The sequence below is a fragment of the Rosa rugosa genome, chromosome 5 (genome assembly GCF_958449725.1).
Source record: "Rosa rugosa chromosome 5, drRosRugo1.1, whole genome shotgun sequence".
NCBI classification, from domain to species: domain Eukaryota; kingdom Viridiplantae; phylum Streptophyta; class Magnoliopsida; order Rosales; family Rosaceae; genus Rosa; species Rosa rugosa.
The window spans coordinates 23,797,303-23,814,821 of record NC_084824.1 but is presented as its reverse complement, the minus strand read 5'-3'; the positions used below and the strand labels follow the sequence as shown (position 1 = coordinate 23,814,821).

General features: G+C 40.5%; 3 protein-coding genes across 7 annotated transcripts; 1 reads left to right on the top strand and 2 right to left on the bottom strand.

Moving 5' to 3' along the window:
• Positions 1 to 2,403: 2,403 nt before the first annotated feature.
• Positions 2,404 to 5,263, bottom strand: LOC133712927 (uncharacterized). Of its 4 annotated transcripts, none has more exons than XR_009847665.1 (7): positions 5,128 to 5,263; positions 4,009 to 4,457; positions 3,680 to 3,913; positions 3,513 to 3,584; positions 3,220 to 3,420; positions 2,945 to 3,140; positions 2,404 to 2,851 (listed from the first exon to the last, which is right to left on the bottom strand). XR_009847665.1 is itself a non-coding variant. In XM_062139039.1 (7 exons), the coding sequence occupies exons 3-6, from the start codon at positions 3,884 to 3,886 to the stop codon at positions 3,062 to 3,064; spliced, it is 531 nt and encodes a 176-aa protein (XP_061995023.1). In that variant the 5' UTR covers positions 3,887 to 3,913; positions 4,009 to 4,457; positions 4,880 to 5,116; the 3' UTR covers positions 2,404 to 2,851; positions 2,945 to 3,061. The 4 variants fall into 4 exon arrangements, 3 of the variants coding, with proteins under 3 accessions (XP_061995023.1, XP_061995022.1, XP_061995021.1); XM_062139039.1 differs by lacking the exon at positions 5,128 to 5,263 and adding an exon at positions 4,880 to 5,116 and having other exon boundaries at positions 2,945 to 3,112; XM_062139038.1 differs by lacking the exon at positions 5,128 to 5,263 and adding an exon at positions 4,880 to 5,115.
• A 1,772-nt stretch (positions 5,264 to 7,035) lies between these two features.
• Positions 7,036 to 13,196, bottom strand: LOC133708963 (uncharacterized). 2 transcript variants are annotated; one of them, XR_009846120.1, is made up of 5 exons: positions 12,948 to 13,196; positions 11,858 to 12,722; positions 9,465 to 11,230; positions 8,497 to 8,875; positions 7,036 to 7,626 (listed from the first exon to the last, which is right to left on the bottom strand). XR_009846120.1 is itself a non-coding variant. In XM_062134551.1 (4 exons), the coding sequence occupies exons 2-4, from the start codon at positions 12,702 to 12,704 to the stop codon at positions 8,816 to 8,818; spliced, it is 2,673 nt and encodes an 890-aa protein (XP_061990535.1). In that variant the 5' UTR covers positions 12,705 to 12,722; positions 12,948 to 13,196; the 3' UTR covers positions 8,303 to 8,815. The 2 variants fall into 2 exon arrangements, 1 of the variants encoding a protein (XP_061990535.1); XM_062134551.1 differs by lacking the exon at positions 7,036 to 7,626 and having other exon boundaries at positions 8,303 to 8,875.
• An 833-nt stretch (positions 13,197 to 14,029) lies between these two features.
• LOC133711395 (uncharacterized) lies at positions 14,030 to 14,671 on the top strand. Its single transcript, XM_062137525.1, has one exon. The coding sequence runs from the start codon at positions 14,030 to 14,032 to the stop codon at positions 14,669 to 14,671; it is 642 nt and encodes a 213-aa protein (XP_061993509.1).
• The last annotated feature ends 2,848 nt before the right edge of the window (positions 14,672 to 17,519 follow it).

The window sequence follows — 17,519 nt, the reverse complement described above, 5'->3', positions numbered from 1 at the left end:
AGGGCTCCAGCATACAAAATTTGGTGAGTTTTGGAGTTGATTTACTATTTCAAATAAATACTGGAACACAGAGAACAGAAGGTAAAATGAAACAGCAAAATCGGTTTTTGTTTGGAAAAAACCTACTTGGTTGTAGAGCTGGTAGAGTGAAGATGATTGAAAGATGAACTGCCTCTTCTCTGCAACCCAAGTTATTCACCTCTCCTCTTGTCAATCTGCAATCCGAATCGTAGAGCTATTCGTGCTGATAACGTGTTGTAAAAGGAACATAGAAAGTGTTTCAGAAAATTGAGAGAGCTTTGCTTCTAAGAACTTGAGAGAGAGAGAGTTTAGATGCAGATAATAAGTGTTTCTGTTTTTCATCTTCTTCCATGTATGAGAAATGGACTACATATGTAGTGGAAGACAAGGAACATATAGCCTAAAATCCTCCATAAAACAAGGACCCTTAAAGTCCTCCTTAAAACATGGATCCCCTAAAACTAGGAAAGAGGAAAGCATCTTCTAATATACAATAATTTACATGATATATCCATAATAATTTACAACATTCTTTACTTTTACCGCAATGATGAGGGCTAAACTAAGGACTCCATCGACCAAATGGAAGCTCCTCTTTTCTCAATTGGCCATAAAAAAGAAGTTTCCATTTTGTCAATGAGTCCTCAGTGTAGCCCTTACAAAAAGTGGAACCTTACCTCTCGATCAAAATCTCTCAACTCACGCACATAGCTATTTCTGCTTTTGTTTTTGCATGAACTGGTTTAGCAGCTGCTCACATTTATAAGGCTGTCTGTGCCTTTGGTGGGTTAGGCTTGGACATTTCGAAGGTTAATCAGAACTTGATTCAGCTTGGAGACTTGAAATTAAGTTAAAAGCTGCATGAATTGAGTGACTTTTTCTGCTACATAATTATTGTTTCATGTAAATTGTGTGACATTGCTTTTGCATCTGTTTTAGGTTGCTTCCTGAGTTTGTGAAAGACTTCAGAAACATATATGCAATTTGCTTCTTTTTGTTCCGCTTCATATTAATTGTGTAAGTGCACTACTTTTATTTATGATTTAAATTCAAATGAGTACAACAGAAACGTATCCGTAATTTGAGTATTTTCTTCTACTTCATAATTACAATTCTTGAGAATTGTGTGAGTGCATTACTTTTGTTACTTCCTGAGTTTGTAGATGTAACAGCAAAGAGACAGTTATGAAAGAACAAAACAACAGTCAAGTTTTGCAATTTTTTAGCTAGCCTTGCTTTATTTATATTCAAATGTGTGGAGCACATTAGAAACGTATCTGTAATTTTGAGTATTTTCTTTTACTACTGGTCACTATGCGGCCTGTTGGTTTTGAGAAACCCTCAAATTCCAGCACATTAGAAATAGACACACTCATTATACATTCAAATACGTAGAGGTAGCAGAGACCCTCCTTTGGTATTACGCCCGAGGCGCTAGAAAACTAGGTTCTTAATACAAGGAAATTTATTATAATTAGACAAAACCTAAAAACATAGGGTTGGACCAAGGCCCAAAGCCCTAGCCTAATTTAAAGGCCTAGCAGCTCAAAAAGAGAAGCCCAAAACTCTAGGCCCAACAAGACAGCTGGGCAAGCCCACACTCCAACCCACCGTACGTGACACCCTACTCCACTGCATCCAGCCTCGCCGACCAATCCTGTCGATCTACGCCCCAAACCTCGCCGGTCGGAACCCAGCAGACACAGATGCCGTGCGAACACTCTTGCCAACAAGCCGCTGCCAGATCATCCATAGCCTTCGTCGCCGCATAGCCCCTCAGAACCATACCCACTCGGACCATCAGACCATCGCCGCCGCCCGATCAGCAGAATCCTGCCGACACTGGCCATCCCTGCACAACACACACCACTACGCATAGGGTCGTTGTAGGAAGCTTAAAACCCAGCCATCCAACCGCACCTTGAGCGAAGAACCACTCTCTAGAACTACCCAAGCAACATGGCATTTAAAACCGATCTGGCAGCGAACCGTAGCGGCAAGGCGAACCTAGACTGATCATCAAGCCGCCGTCGGACAAGCAGAAGTTTTCCAAACCCTAGACCAAGAGGTTCTGGGTTTTTTTGGAGCTCCCTTTTTTGCCCCTTGTATAGATTGTCCCTTCATTGTTTTATCATTTTTAGAATTGTATTTTATTAAACATAAATGGAGTCCTTGTTTTTTTTTTTTTTTTTTGAAAGGGGGTTGGTGCGGCTGCCCTCAAGTCTTTATTAATGAAACTGTAGAATACAGGGGGGATATAGAGCCTAAACCTCATATTACAATAAGAATAAAGATAACATCTCGGAATAATACCTGGAGTCACTAAAACTATACATTCTAACAAGCACTAATTAGCAAATAGTGCACGACTGACACCTTTATTTAATAAAACTAAGACTTTTAACCTTGATTAACAAAATTTGCTTATGTACTGATAAGAAATGTTCCGAGGAAAGAATTACAAATTACAAGAGCAAAATTGATCAGTAGCCATAGCTATATTGTACTTTTTACATGGTTCTTTTAACCATCTTTACTCATGATCATCCAAGAAACAAACTATCAATGCAACACATGTTCATCATAATCGTAAACAGAGTGATAAACACAGAGATTTAACTATATATAATTGACTGCAATGCCGCCGTGATTTTGTCATTCTAACGGCCAATATCATCCATCGATGCCTTAGCCCTGTTTCCTTTTGATGATTGATGGAGCCTATCTGTCTAGGGTAGAGCTAACCCACGCATGCGCGCACTTGCAAACCCATGTCAGAAGAGCATGGTTATGCATGGACCATTCTTCACCGCAGCAGAAATGCCAAGCACTATACAAAGCAATAGACAGATGAAGAAGAAAGATGAGAAATTAAGTTCATGAAACACATGCATTAGGAAAATGAGATTAATTTTGAAATTACTTTCTTAATTCCACCATTAACCCCGCCGATCAGTAGTATATTATCAGCAGCACCAGGGGCTTGGGTAAGGGAGACGGTGAAGGTGATCGAATTCGAACGTGATGGGCGCCGCCTATGTTACCCGCTGCCTATGTTACTCATTATGACGATGATGTATAAACAGATAACCTATAAGAACACAAAAGAAAATAGCTAGCTATCATGTGTACAGATATATCATTTTGCTTTCTGCATATAATTGAGTGTATAATTATTAAACAGTTAAGATGACTCACAATGACAGGAGCAATGCGGCACACAAAACTTCGACCTAAAATGGCACTATTTGCCGCATTTAGTCGAGCACGATATACCTCTGCGTCTACTGCCACATGCGCTCTTCTAGCCCTTATAGTGTCCAGGGCCTCCCTCCTGGTAGGCTGCCGTGGCGGTGGTGCTGGGGGCGGCACCGGTATTGTATAACCACCCTCATACGGCTGCGATTAATTCAGACAAAACCTCAATTAATGGCATGTACTATCTCAGATGACAAATATTACTGTCTATATATCTTTTCTATGTAGGTTACCTGGTTACAAATTTCGCAAGTGGTCTTGTAACTCAAGTTGATCCATTGCTGGATACAATCTCGGTGAGCAAACTGCAGCAGTGAAGAAAGTAAAAACGCAATGAATTCGTAATCAAGTGATGATTAAGTAAATACATCGTGTGATATATATCAAGTTATTCAAGTACCTTGAGGGTGCCGTTGCACCGGCAAGGAGACTCCATTTCATCAATGGAGTCCTCGACCTGGCATATCCGGCATTCAATGCACGAGTTGGAGAAGGATGGGTCATGCTCCAACATGTGCTTGGTTTCCATGTCCTCTGTCATTTCTTCTGAATCTACTTCGGCAGCGTCGACGCAGACCTCCGATTTATCAGTGCTGGAATTCTCCATTTTAATTCAACATGCAGTACTACACACCTGTACCACAAATAACACAGATATATTAACAAAGAAGGAACTCAAAAATGAACCGAAAGCTAGTAAGGGAAAGCAGAGATAGAGAAAGCACACACCTTCATACGGCTTCTGATCAGAATCTCTCTGGCTCACAAGAGACGGTATTTTTAGCGTGAAGTGGTTGAGCTAGCCGCTCCTCGCTCTGTCACATTTATAAGTCTCTTCGTGACAGTGGTAGGCAGGCGTACGTAGGCTTAGCCTCGGAGAGACCGGAGCTGAGTCCGAGCCTGATTGGCTTCGAGCAATGCGCAAAGTGATGATCTGGAGGCCATTCGGCAAAGGGCAGAGGGGAAGAACGACGCGTAGTAATGGAGGTTTCTGCAACATACGTCACCATTGCTTGCAAATTGCGTGGGCTTTTGCCTCCGTTTTGTTGTTTTCCGATTTTCGTTTCAGACGAGGCGGTTATGCAAAGTTGGATTATCTGGGTCGAGTAACTTTCATGCGCCCTTATGGCAGAAATCCTCCTTTTATTTCTGCCTTTGGAAGAAAAAACAAAACATTTCTGCAAAAGGAGAAGGCAAAGAATTTCTTTCTTTCATGAAAAAAAAAAACTGAGTTTTTCAACCAAGAAAAAGCGTCTAATCATAAAAATTATGCCACAAAGTGATGATATTAGGCTTTGAGTTGTTGTGAGAATGTGAGCTGTGGGATGTGGTTACGTCGAATAATGAAAACTGTGGGAGGTCATGATTCATGAGTTTAAATCTCACTGACACTATGGGATGAATGCAGTGGATGAGAATAAAAAGAAGAAGAAAAAAAACCTTTGAATTTCCCAAAATCTGATATTGAATAAAAATTCAAAATCAAGATAAATTCTCCTAAAAAACAAAATCCAGATAAATAAATTTTACTACACGAATAGTTAAGGAAACCCAACACATATTTCTCTAACGAAAAAGTTGCTAAAGCAGTTGGTGTTACCAGTATAACCGTCCACTGATCAAATTTTGGCTTTGTGCTTCGGCCAGCGCTCAGATTGAAACTGGCAGTTAGCTAATTAAGGACGCGAAGTATCATTGAAAAACCAAGATCAATCTAAGAAGAATGTTCAAATTACTAATGGACCGTGAAGATGCAACTAGATAGCATCGCCTGATAGATCTAACTATATCACAAGCTCTAAAAAAGGAAAAAAAAGAGAAGGCAAGGGTAAAAGAGAGAGAACATACTTTGATAAGTGATGAAGATCGAAGTTTCGGATTTCTGGGCTCCTTTTAGCAGCTCCTCAAATTTATAGTGGTGTGCAAACCGGTTATAAGTTTTTAGGGTTGAACTGACTGAAGCTGAGTCCGAACCTGATTTTGGTATGGAAAGCTAAGTGTGAAATGTCTGACACGTAACCGACTGCTGATGCAAAATACTATTTCATTAGTTATGTGTATTGCTGGTGATGAAAAATTCTTATTGGAGTTTGACTCACCAATATGTATCCATTGTATTCACCAATAAATAAATGACTAGTTTCAAGAGAAGCATCAAACACATCACACATGAATAAATTGTATTATAGTTTGGAATAACATATCTAAAACAGTGGTCAGATATAACATGTACTTACAACAAAAATAAGAACGAAAGGCATCTAGGCTTTTTTTTTTTTTTTTTAATTTAATAATATGTTAACTCTTTTATAGATTAGCAAAATCACACATAATGGCTCACTCTAGTTGGGTTGTCATAATGGCTCACTCTAGTTGGCCACCAGTCAAACAAACCACCCACCGTAGCGTTGTCAGCTACCAACACACTCCTACCCAATGACAAAGCAGACTTCATCAACAGCCAAGCCAAGCAACAAGCGCCTTCAGTAAGCCGACGCTACCAGTCCTCAAACCAAGTAGCCTGACAACCTAACGCACCACCTACCAAAGAACTTGAGCAAGCCACCACCAACGTACCACTGACTTTGTCATCACCTATCCACGCACAACTTCACCCAATGCCAGGGGCCAAAGTCCAACCTCCGACCCCGGTCACAATCTGATCTGGATCTCCTGACCCACAACTCGAATGGCCCAAACACCATTCATCTCAACTGCAAACGCGACGCAGAGCACCACCACCAAAACCACGCCGCTGGACCGAACCCAATATCCATAACCCAAAAGATCTCTCTCGCGTAGATCCACCACCTCGTTAAAAACCAAGGCCAGAATGCCTCTGCCACTAAGTTTGGCAAGGCCAATAAACAGTATGACGAAGCCTAACAATACCTCCCTTAACATGAAGAAAGTACAGGAGGCGACCCCGAGAGGGACATTGCTCCCAAACCCTAGCAAAGCGCTAGGTTTTTCCTTTTATTTTATGACATATGACACACATGTTCTAACATGATCAATTTCACTCTCCCCAACCAAAAGGCATCTAGTTAAACATGTAAAAATAAGCAAGGGAGAGCTTCTAATGAGGACCATTAAAATGAGGAGTAGTTGATGACTTTTTTGTGAGACTCACTTTTTGATCACATTTCCGCAAATCAACCGTCAGATGTTTAGATATTCATATGAAAATCGTTAAGACATTCATAACTGTGATTTATCAATTATGAACATGAACGGTTCATGTTTGACATATTTGGTTCACCCATTGATTTGATCTAGTTCGGTACCTTAATGATTAGCAATTTGGAAGAAAATTTTGAGAAGTGATCTACTCATGCATACATAAACATCTAAAGGTTGATTTGCCGCAATGTAATCAAAAAGTGGATCTCCGAAACCTTTGATTAGAAAGTCTTCAACTAGTTCTCAAGGGCTTCCAAGAAAGCAAATCATATTTAGAATTTTTTCGTTCTTTTTAACGCATTCACCACATATAGTTTGTGCCTGCTATTATTAATTAAAACTCAATTTTGTTATTAGGTACCTCATTAGGATATAAAATGCGTACGCATTGCGTACACATTGCCAATCCATGATTGTCTTTGTGACAATAATAAATGATATGAATATTTGTTTAGCTTAATAGGCCCAACCGTTTAAAGAATAAAAAGAAAAACTATTTTGGTCTTCAAGCCAGGCCTGAACAATACCATCATTATTTATTTATTATTATTTTATTTTTTTGAATCAAGCCCCTGTGGCGAAATAATATATTCATCACAAGTCAAAATACATACCCTTTTGCTGCCATTTATAGACAAACAAGAAAATAGTAGTAATACCCATAATGGTACATAGAAATAGACCTACTCATTATACATTCAAATATGTACAGGTAGTTGGGATTCTCCATTGCTAGAAAACTAGGTTAATACAAGGAAACTTATTGTAATTAGACAACAAAGCTAAAAACATAGAGTCGGACACCCTAGTCCAAGTTCAAGGCCCAACAGCTTAAAGAAAATAAGCCCAAACTCAAGGCCCAGCAAGATAGCCGAAGCAAGCCCACACTCCAACTCCACCGTACACGATCCATGTAGCACCCACCTCCACTGCATCCAGCCGCGCTGACCAAGCCTGTCAACCTACGCCCCCCCCCCCAAAAAAAACCTCACTGGCCAGAACCCAACAGACATCGCCGCCGCGCAACTCTCCTACCAACAAGCCACTGCCTGATCATCCATAGACCTCGCCGCCGCACAGCCCCTCAGAACCATACCCGCTCGGTCCATTAGAACCTCGCCGCCGCCGCCCGATCTGCATAATCCACGCCGACACCAGCCATCCCTGCACAACACAGACCGCCACATATAGGGCCGTTGTAGGAAGCTTAAACCCCCCAGCCAAAGATGAACAATACCATAAATTTCTGTTCTTTTTAAAAGCGTTATGAAACATGAAGGGTTGTGCTCGAGCTAAACCAAGACAGTTGCGAGTTTAGACCCCTTGCCCAAACGGGTTGTATACTTTGGTCCATTCTGTAAGCGGGCCGGCTCATGCTATCCTGGGTCTACTCGGCCCAATTCACATTTGGTGTGAGTCTCCCAAAACGAAAAAGAAAAAGTTCAAAACACCATTTGTAGACAACGATAAAGAAATGATATTTCGTCCTACTTTCAACTTGAAAGTTTCAAGGAACCAATTATTATCATCTAACACTAGCTGACTACGCTTCAAAAGTCTAGTTTTCTAACTTCTGTTATTCTGTATGCAGTCTAGAAATGTATCATGTTCGATATTGGTTTCAATCTTGAAACATGTATGCCAAATGTTTCTGAATAGATCTCAAGGGCATTTGCGTGTCTGGGTCAGTAGACTTCATCAACTATGAAACATATAACTCAGCAATCTGCATTTTTTATGTTCAACAACAACTTCAAGTTGAAGATTATATGTAATAAGTATATGTGGTCTTACAGTTTGCTACAGAACACGTGAAAAATATATGTAAGAAGTAGACTACGTGTTGCATGTGTCTATATGTTTGTTGAACTCTTCTGCCTTTATTGAAAGTTGAAACTTCAAAACTGACAAACCCAAACTATAATGGAAATTTACTTCTCATGTGAAAACACTGTTCTTCAATATACGAAAATTCATTTCTGAAGTGGAATCACATGGTCATACGGAACCCTGTAAAAAGTAACTAATATGTACCTCTTATTCACTACTAATGATAATCCAGCCATCTCCTGCATCTGATTTAACAGGCAGCTTTCGTCCAGTTTGATGACAGAATTTCCATCCCACATGCTATGCTTCTAAAGGGTTCGTTATAGGCTTTCCATGAAATGGATCCTGCATCGCTTATTTATGCATGAAGGGAAAACTAGGTAACTGAAAAGGATGAGACCCATAATCGACCAGAACAAACATTTAGAAATGTAGCTCAGGTGAAAACAGCTTCCATGTAGTGTCTGAAAATGAGCATAACAGCTTTCCAGCTGTCACCTGTATGAGAAACACTCCTACCCTATTAGGTACTTCTATGCACTCCTAGAGACAAAGTTCGCCATCGTCTTTTCTTTGACATAACCTGAAAATGCAAGTTTCAGCCGTCAGCCCACTGTTCATCAACTACAGCTACTAAAAATAATCACAAAAGGTCAAGGTAATGACAGAAGAAAGGACTTGGCATAATCAACATGATAATATTAAAAACAGCACACAAAGTCATACTGTCTGAGAAAAAAAAAAAAAAAAACTTTTCAAACACAGAAACATGAAGGTCTATAAAAAGATGTAACTAAAAAAGAAAATGTCCACAAAAAGTCTTCATAGCCCATTCTTTCTCCAGCATCTCATCATTTACGTAAGCTACTAAGAAAATAACTGCCCTCCCTCAATCCTTTTTTTTTAGTGTCATGCTGCATGCTTCATCTAATTTGCAACAGAAAGAAACTATTGAGCATAACCTACAGACCTACACACCTAGGAAAACCCACCAAGCAAAATGCATCCCACAGGCCAAGTATACTGCAAACAAAGGGCAACTAAGACATTACTAGATTTAAGTACCATGCCATCAAATGCACTGCAGACGAAACGCAACTAGCAGATTAATACATATGATAAGATATGCCATTTAGTTATTGAATGGATATATGAAAACTCTAGCAATATACCTTAGATGATGGAGGCGGCAATGCAGCCTGGCACTTGACCTTTCCAGGTTCCGTCAATTGCCGAATCTCTTGGAGTTGGCCTGCTATATCTTCCAAAAGTTTCAGCTGAACTTTTTCCCTTTCTCTGTGGCCCACCGAGAGGTTGAGCTTCTCTCTTCCCTCTTGCACAATCCTTAACCTTTCTCTAAGCCACTCAACTTCATTGTCAAGTTTGCATCTTTCATAATCAACTGCAGACATGGAATTTCTTCGCATGACAGAAGGTGATGGCGACGTGTCTGAACTACCTCTGTATGATTTATTGGCCATTTTCCATCTTTCATAATCAACTGCAGTCATGGAATTCCTCCGCACATCTTTAGGTTCCGTGTCTGAGCTTAGTGAGCTACCTCTGTCCACTTTGTTGTCAATTTTCCATCTGTCATAATCAATTGCAGACATGGAATTCCTCCGCATGCAATTAGGTGCCATGTCTGAACCACCTCGGTGCAGTTTACTGTCTATTTTTGATCTTTCATAATCAACCTCAGACATGGAATTCCTCCGCATATTGTAAGGTAAAGCTTTGCCTTGAGAGTCATCCACTATTGGCAATCCACTGTCTGAACCAACTTTGTGCACTTTAAGCTCAGTTCCCAACCCTGTCATACTCTTGTGTTTTTCAGAAACATCTAAGGTAGCATTTGCTACTAGCTGTTCACTTTTCTCTGCACTCTTTTCATTATACAAATCAGACTTATCGTCAATAACATGAATATCATGAACACGAGGCTCTATATTAGACGTTAAGCTAGGTGGATCTTTGCTTCCATGATCCACATTGCTACCAGCTAAAGCAAGTTCCTGTTCGTTCAGAGGAATAGTTTTTTCAACCAATTCAAGTCCCTCAGCATTCACTACCTGGACCTCTTTTCCCTGAGAAACTGGTCTCTCATCCACAGACACCATTCCCTTCTCTTGAAACTCGTGACTGATCTCATACCTACTATTTAAGATATGTGAATGACTGTCAGTGCTTGGAAGCAAGTGCATGTCCACATGCTTCGAAGTGTCATCTTCTTCCAAATCCGGAACTGGTAGTTCTTTCCCCAAGGCCAGAGTGCGATTTTGTGAGTCACTTGATAGGGCCCCGTAATCTGGAGAACTATTTGCCATTTTCAACTTTGACTTCTCACTAATTGAATAGCTTGTCCACTCCTGCATCGACACCAGCTCTTCACTTGAATGCAGAGAAATACTTTGTGCTTGTGTGGCAGCAACATCATGCATGTCATCATCAACTTGATCGTTTCCAAAAAGTATTTGCCTGTAGTATTCAACTTCCTTCTCCAAGAAATGCTTTTCCCTTTCTCTCCTAAGTAAGATCTCTTTGAGAATGTTCATTTCCTCAGCATCATAAGCTGATTTTTCCTGTATCATCCTCTGGTATTGCCTTGCCTCCATTTCAATTGATGCCTTCTCTTCTTGCAGACGCAATATCATTGACATGGCCTCATCTGCTGCAGTAGCAGCAGCACTTCTCTCCTTCTCCAATTCATAATAGAGAGCAGTACGAGCAGTATGCTCTTCGTCTAGTGCTTGTTCCAATACCCGAACCATAGTTTTATCATTACCGTCATAAACTGGCTTCTCTTGCTCATTGCAGCCTAAATTTTCAACAGAAGAAGCATCATTCTGAATTGATTTAGTTTTACCAACATGTTCATTCAACTCAAGATGCGAAACTCTTTCTGGCCCACCAGTGTCTGTTGGAGCTTCCATGCCATCTAATAATACAAAAGCATCCACATATAAAGAAATATCAGCATAATATGTCCAGACATCGTATAATGATGCGAGTTTGCAAGAACTAACAGATCATTTACAAAACAAATTTCTTAAGTACATGGGACTTTTGCCTGAGCCATGAAGTACCTTAAAACTCATGCTTTTTTATTCGCTTGGAAGAAACTGCAAACTATTTGTTATTTACTTATTTGCAAGAATATGTAACAAATATCTCTGCATTAAATGTTTATAGACATGACAATGAGATTCAATTACTACACGGGTCCTCATCTGAATATCAAGAAAGGCCAGGAACCACAAATATTTCCCAATCTACATGCACAACCACTTATTTTCTTGAATATTTAAGTCAAGTCATAAAAGTGCTAGCTTATTTTTCCCACTTCTTCATTTCTAAAAGGTTATTCTTGTGAAGTCTAAACAAGCAATTACATAAAATTAATAAACTGGCTTAGACAGTGAAAAGTGCAGTAAATAAAGAAGAAATTTATTAACTAACATCCGAAAACCTAGAATAGCACTAACAAGACTAAATAGTCAGCTTTAAAAAACACCTGCAATAATTCTCTTAAGAAAGATTACACTACAAAATAATAGAAACTCACCTGAACTGGAAGGAACTTCACTACCGTCATTCCCCACTTTACTTATGCTGGAAGGAGGTGTAGGAATGTCTCTTCTATCTGAAATATCATATGGTGAAACCGAAAATATCTTTCCATAATCAACAGAACGCCCCTTGCGGCGGCGGTGAATACCATGACTTGGCCTTCCTGAATTGATGGGAACTTCAGTAACCTCGTCCCCCATTTTATTATTTCTGTAAGGAGGTCCAGCCATGTCTTGGGAATCTGACTGTACCATATCACTTGAGGAAACTGAAAACAGCTTTCCATAATCCACAGAGGCCCCTTTGCGCCGGCGGCGCAGACTATGACTTGGCCTTCGACTACCGACCTTCTTTCCCTTATGATCAAAGCATTTTTCCAAATTCACCGAACCAGACTCAAAACTCATTTCATTCCCCGAAACAGAGCAACCCCTCCCAGCCACATCTAGCAACTTCCCATCCGAATAAGAGCTACACGATGCTTCACCTTCAAACCCAAAGTGCCCATTCTCATGATCCGACTTCGACTTTGCATGAAAATGTGGGTCTTCACTCCACATTACATCGAAAGGGAACTTGCTCTTCAGCTGCAACTGAACTCCACCGATTTTCTCAGATGGGCCATCCACTAACTGCTTCTGGAAGCAGTAATTATTCTTTGGGTTCCCAAACAGCCCATCACAAGGGCATGGAAGACTTAATCCAAAGACATCCAAAAACTTCGAGGTAAAAAATGCAAGAGCTGAGGCACAGAGTAAGAGATAGGCTATTGCAAGATCAAGAAATGCACCCACAAGCCCACTGAATGTCCATGAATGTATCATTTGGCATGCCATTTTCATCAAAAATCATTTACCACTCTGAAAAGTCAATTCCAATGAAAGAAATTTACCATCTTTGAACATTTACCATAACAATTAGCACACAAGGAACAATAAATGAACCAGAGCTTGAATCTTTTAACACTTTCCATATTGACCCAATAAAACTTTTGAATCATGAATCTAAAACCCAGTAAAATCCACTCAACTGAAAACAATTGGACTAATCAGAAGCGATTGAAAGCTAGAGAGGTTGTGACTCACCGAGTTGATGCTTCGTGAAATATTTTGATCTTTCTGTTTTTGGTGAGTGGAGGGGAAGGGAAGGTTTCTTGTTTTATGGGTTTAGAGATTAAGGTGGGGAGGAAGTGGACAGGGTCGGCCGCTTGGGGCAGTTCCCGAGGGTGATACGACGTCGTGCTCTGCCGTTGACGCGTCGCATTTGTTGGTTGGTCGTGTTAGGCTTTGGGAGGGTCGTGGAATTCAAACACTGCGTGGGAGTTTCCCATTTACTGCTGGATGTAACAGTAGATCTCCTTCTTAGGTGGGTTTTTTATTTTATTTTACAAGTGAAAAAAAAAAATAGAAAATAGTTTGTCATAAATTACTTCAACTTTAATACCAAAAAGAAAAACTTTAATGTAGTTGTCATAAATTACTCAAACTGTTCTGCTACGTGGACTTAGATGGCAAATTGGTAATGGGGAGTCTGTTGATATTTGGCGTGATTGCTGGATTCCTGATTCTTTTCCTAGATGTCCTTCTTCTCCTCCTTCAAGGGATGCTCCAAAGAAAGTAGTGGAGTTGATCGATCATTCTACAAGAAAATGGGATGTTGGAATACTTAACCAGTGGTTTACACCGGCAGATAGGGATTTAATTTTGAGTATCCCTCTTGGTTGTTGAGCTTCAAATGACAGGTTAGTCTGGCATTTTCATAAGAAGGGTATTTTTACCACAAATAGTGCATATTTTGTTGCTCGTAATATTGCTTTAGGGCTCGTGTTGGCTCCTCCTGCACCGGTTGACCCCTATAGAAAGTTATGGGCAGCTATTTGGCATGCTAAAGTGCCACCGAAAGTTGCTCTCCACGCTTGGAGGTCGTGCGTGAATATCCTGCCTAATCGAATTTGCCTTAGTTCAAAGGGCTATTTGGGTGACATTAGCTGTTTGCTATCTAATAATGGCCTAGAGAATGGTGTTCATTTATTTACTCAGTGCGGTTATGCATTAGATGCTTAGGGAGCAGCTACGTTGCCAATGCCTATGGTGGTAGTATCTACTTGAAAGATTGGCTATTATTGTTAGCTAATACTTTCAGTAAGGAGCATTTTAATAAGGCCTTAATGGTTATGTGGGCTATTTGGAAAAACTGGAATGCACAATTGTGGGAAGGTAGTAGACAGCATCCAAGTGAAGCTTCTATGGTAGCTATGTGTTGGTTAAATGAATTTGCTAAAGCAAATACCTTTGAACAGACTCCAAGGGTGCAACGAAGGGGATGGGAGGCTCCAGAGAATGGTTGGTTGAAGTGTAATAGCGATGGTTCTCATCTTGCTGCTGCTAATAGAGGCGACGTGGGAGCTGTGATTCGTAACCATGATGGTACATTCAAGGCAGCTACAATGAAGCAACTTGATCAAGTGGTTTCCCCTTTTCACGCTGAACTTATAGCACTATATGAAGGTGTGAAGTTGGCTCAAACTTTGCAATTTGATAAGGTAGAATTTGAAACTGATTGTCTACTACTTGTGCATGCCTTGGAACAAGAAGATACAGATTGTTCAAATTTGGGCTTCATGCTTGAAGAAGTGAAGGAGTTAATGCGAGGACATGTGCATTACATGATCAGATATGTTCCTAGAGATGCTAATATGGTGGCACATAGAATAGCTAGCCATTCTTTGTGTAATAGTGACAGCCAAACATGGCTTATAATTGCTCCCGAGTTTATATGGGATGTCATTCTAAACGAGTGTACTCGTTAAGTTTCAATGAAAGTATTTGATTAAATATATATATATATATATATATATATATATATATATATATATATATATATATATATTGTCTTTAACAAATTTGTCTTTCAGGGTCGTTATTATTTTGTCCTCTAAGTAGCGGAGGTTGGGGCAATTCATAACAGCGGGTTGTGGCGGCGGAGGTTACACGGTAAGTCTTGAACGTGGTGTGAATCCTAGTTTGGTATTGATGTGCTGCGAGCAAAAGTGCTTCTTCTTCTTCTTCTTTTTTCAATATCAAATCCAAATCGGGTGCCAATTTCATTCATCACATGCCAGAATGGTCATTACATACCCTTCTGCTGCCTTCGAGTCGTCGACTAGACAGATCAAGAAGGTGTGGTAGTACTCACGATGGTACATAGAAGTAGGTCCACCCATTATACATCAAATTTGTAGAGACTAGCGTAAATCATCCTTCAGTACTACTCCCGAAGCACTAGGGACACATAAAGTGCATAGATCCCTAAAAACTAAGGGAATTATTAAAAGTAAAACTACTAACATAGGATCTCTAAAATAAAGAGAAGCTGCATGGGCCTAGGGCAAAAACCCTACTAGCCCAAAATTTCAAGCCCAAAAGGCAGCCCAATGGAAAGGTCACTAAAGGTTCAAACAAGCCCGGAATGGCCTAGGCCCAGCTTTCATCTGCCACCATCGCCGCACGTAGCTCCGGACAAGCGTCGCCCTTACCTGCACTTCCACGCACCACACCGCCACGACACCATTGCCACAAAACCGCACCCCATCTACCCGCATCCCATGACCCGTGCCATCGTCGAAACAGGAAACCACGACGCCACACCACCGGTTCGAGACATCGTCGACAAGGCTCAGCACGACAACCGCATTCAAAGACCACCGCCAGACTAGCCGCCGAAACCAAACTTGCAAAAACCTTAAGCAAACATCCAAGTAAGAGCTCCCTAGGGCAGTAGCATCAATACCCGTCCAGCAACAAATCGTTACGGCGCCGAGGCCGGAGGCCATCCCAGACGCCAGGTCGCCATCGGACAAGAGAGATAACGCAGTCAGAAGGCCCGTCGCCGCTGGCTTTAGGGTTTTCCTTCAAACCCAAAAGCCGAAGAAAGTTGCGAGCAGAAGTGTTTTTAGTTCTGCTATGGCCAGTTTATAAAGTAGTTCCAACTGTTATACATTTAATCTATTTCTGTTGATTTATTTATTTATTTATTTATTTTTACAACAAGGCATCAAAAAAAAAAAACTTTCCAAGTATATAAAGAAAATATATTGGACGATATTTTCTTTTATATATGTAGAATATATATCATGAAGAAAACCCTAAGGTTGTGCTTGTGCGCAGCCGCCGAACCCAAGCCAAACAAACGACGTCCATCATTCTCCCATCTTCCAAAGTCCTTCACCATGTCAACCATCATGAGGTTACCTCATCCTTCGCTGCATCCCTGACACTAGCTAGCAGTGATGTTGTCGATCTCTCAAGAACCTCTAGAGGAGCCCAAAGGCGTGCAACGCAATCCTATATGCTAGCACGTCCTTTGGTCAAGAAACCGGTCATGCTCAATGATCTAAGGTGTTTCTTCAGGTGAATTTGGGTCCTAGATAAGGGTTTTAAGATTTAAGAGAGAGCACCAAACATATTTGTCCTTGATTTTGATTTGCGTAGGGATCGAAACAAGATTTTGAAGGGTGGACCATGGAGATTTAATCAAGCACATATGGTTCTTCAAGAATATGATGGCGCCACTCCCATCAATGAGATCGATCTGAACTCACTCTTCTTCTGAGTTCAAATCAGCAACATACCACCCTTGTTCGAAGAATTGATATGATCAAAAACATAGCTTCGATGGCTGGTAAGTTTCTTGAAATGGATGACAAACTTTTTGTAAATGTGAGCAAAGTTAGGGTTCCTGTTGCGCATGAAATTTCATATTTTTTCTCAAGAAAACCCTAAAGCTCGCGCCAAGGGTTGAAGCTGAAATCTCTTATTTTTTTGGGAATCTTGTTGGCAAATGTGATCATTGCAATTTGATATATCATGAGGGTGACCATTGTCCTCTACTCGGCAGCCATGCTGCACTCAGTGTAGCACGTGCTCCTGGTGAACAAAGAATGGATATTGTAGGTCCTCCCTTATGGTTTGTCACTAACAGGTTTATGGATGGAGCTTTCAGATTTCCAGTATGCAAATGCCTATATTATCATATGTATGTAGATCTCTATTTTCAACCCAAAGAAGGTAATAAGGGCCGCAAACCTATTATATTGCGTGAAAAAGTCCTCAATTCCAAAGAGGGAGATGACACTTCTGATCAATCTTTGGTGCTAGCAGTGATTAAAGCGCCGGCAATAGAAGTACTTGAGCATGCAAACTTCGCTCCAAATTCTTGAATGGAGCTTGAGAATTTTTGTTGAACTAGATAGCAACATCAAGAGCAAAGATACTTATGAGGACCAAACATGTGAGACTGTTCTAACTGCAGAAAAAGAAAAAGAACACAGGGGTGATAAGAGTAATCAACCTCCCTCTCCTGCCAAATCTCCACAGAAGCTCAAAATACTACTGCCTGACTATTCAAACCACTCCTAAATGATGTATCTGCAAAGTAGCAAAAAATGCCAATGTTCACAAGCAAATTCTCTGCTAGGTCCTTGGGTATGATTGAGGCTCCTGGTAATATTCTCGGGCCTAAAGAAGTGTTCCAGCCAAGCTTTGAACCAAAGAAAAAAAGGGGAAGACCTCTGGGATCCAAGAATAAAAATCCCCCAAAGTCACAAAAGATTGCTGAAGCACAAGAGCTCTGTTTGGTTTTTCTCTCTAAACTTCCTA

Coding starts and splice junctions, on each gene's coding strand:
- LOC133712927 (XM_062139037.1), bottom strand. CDS start 3,886: ATGGAGAATTCCAGCACTGATAAATCGGAGGTCTGCGTCGACGCTGCC. Junction 3,585..3,679: donor GGTGCAACGGCACCCTCAAG/GTACTTGAATAA, acceptor TCACTGCTGCAG/TTTGCTCACCGAGATTGTAT. Junction 3,421..3,512: donor CTTGCGAAATTTGTAACCAG/GTAACCTACATA, acceptor AATTAATCGCAG/CCGTATGAGGGTGGTTATAC.
- LOC133708963 (XM_062134551.1), bottom strand. CDS start 12,704: ATGAAAATGGCATGCCAAATGATACATTCATGGACATTCAGTGGGCTT. Junction 11,231..11,857: donor TGAAGTTCCTTCCAGTTCAG/GTGAGTTTCTAT, acceptor TTGTATTATTAG/ATGGCATGGAAGCTCCAACA. Junction 8,876..9,464: donor TGCCGCCTCCATCATCTAAG/GTATATTGCTAG, acceptor TTGCATTTTCAG/GTTATGTCAAAGAAAAGACG.
- LOC133711395 (XM_062137525.1), top strand. CDS start 14,030: ATGGTTATGTGGGCTATTTGGAAAAACTGGAATGCACAATTGTGGGAA.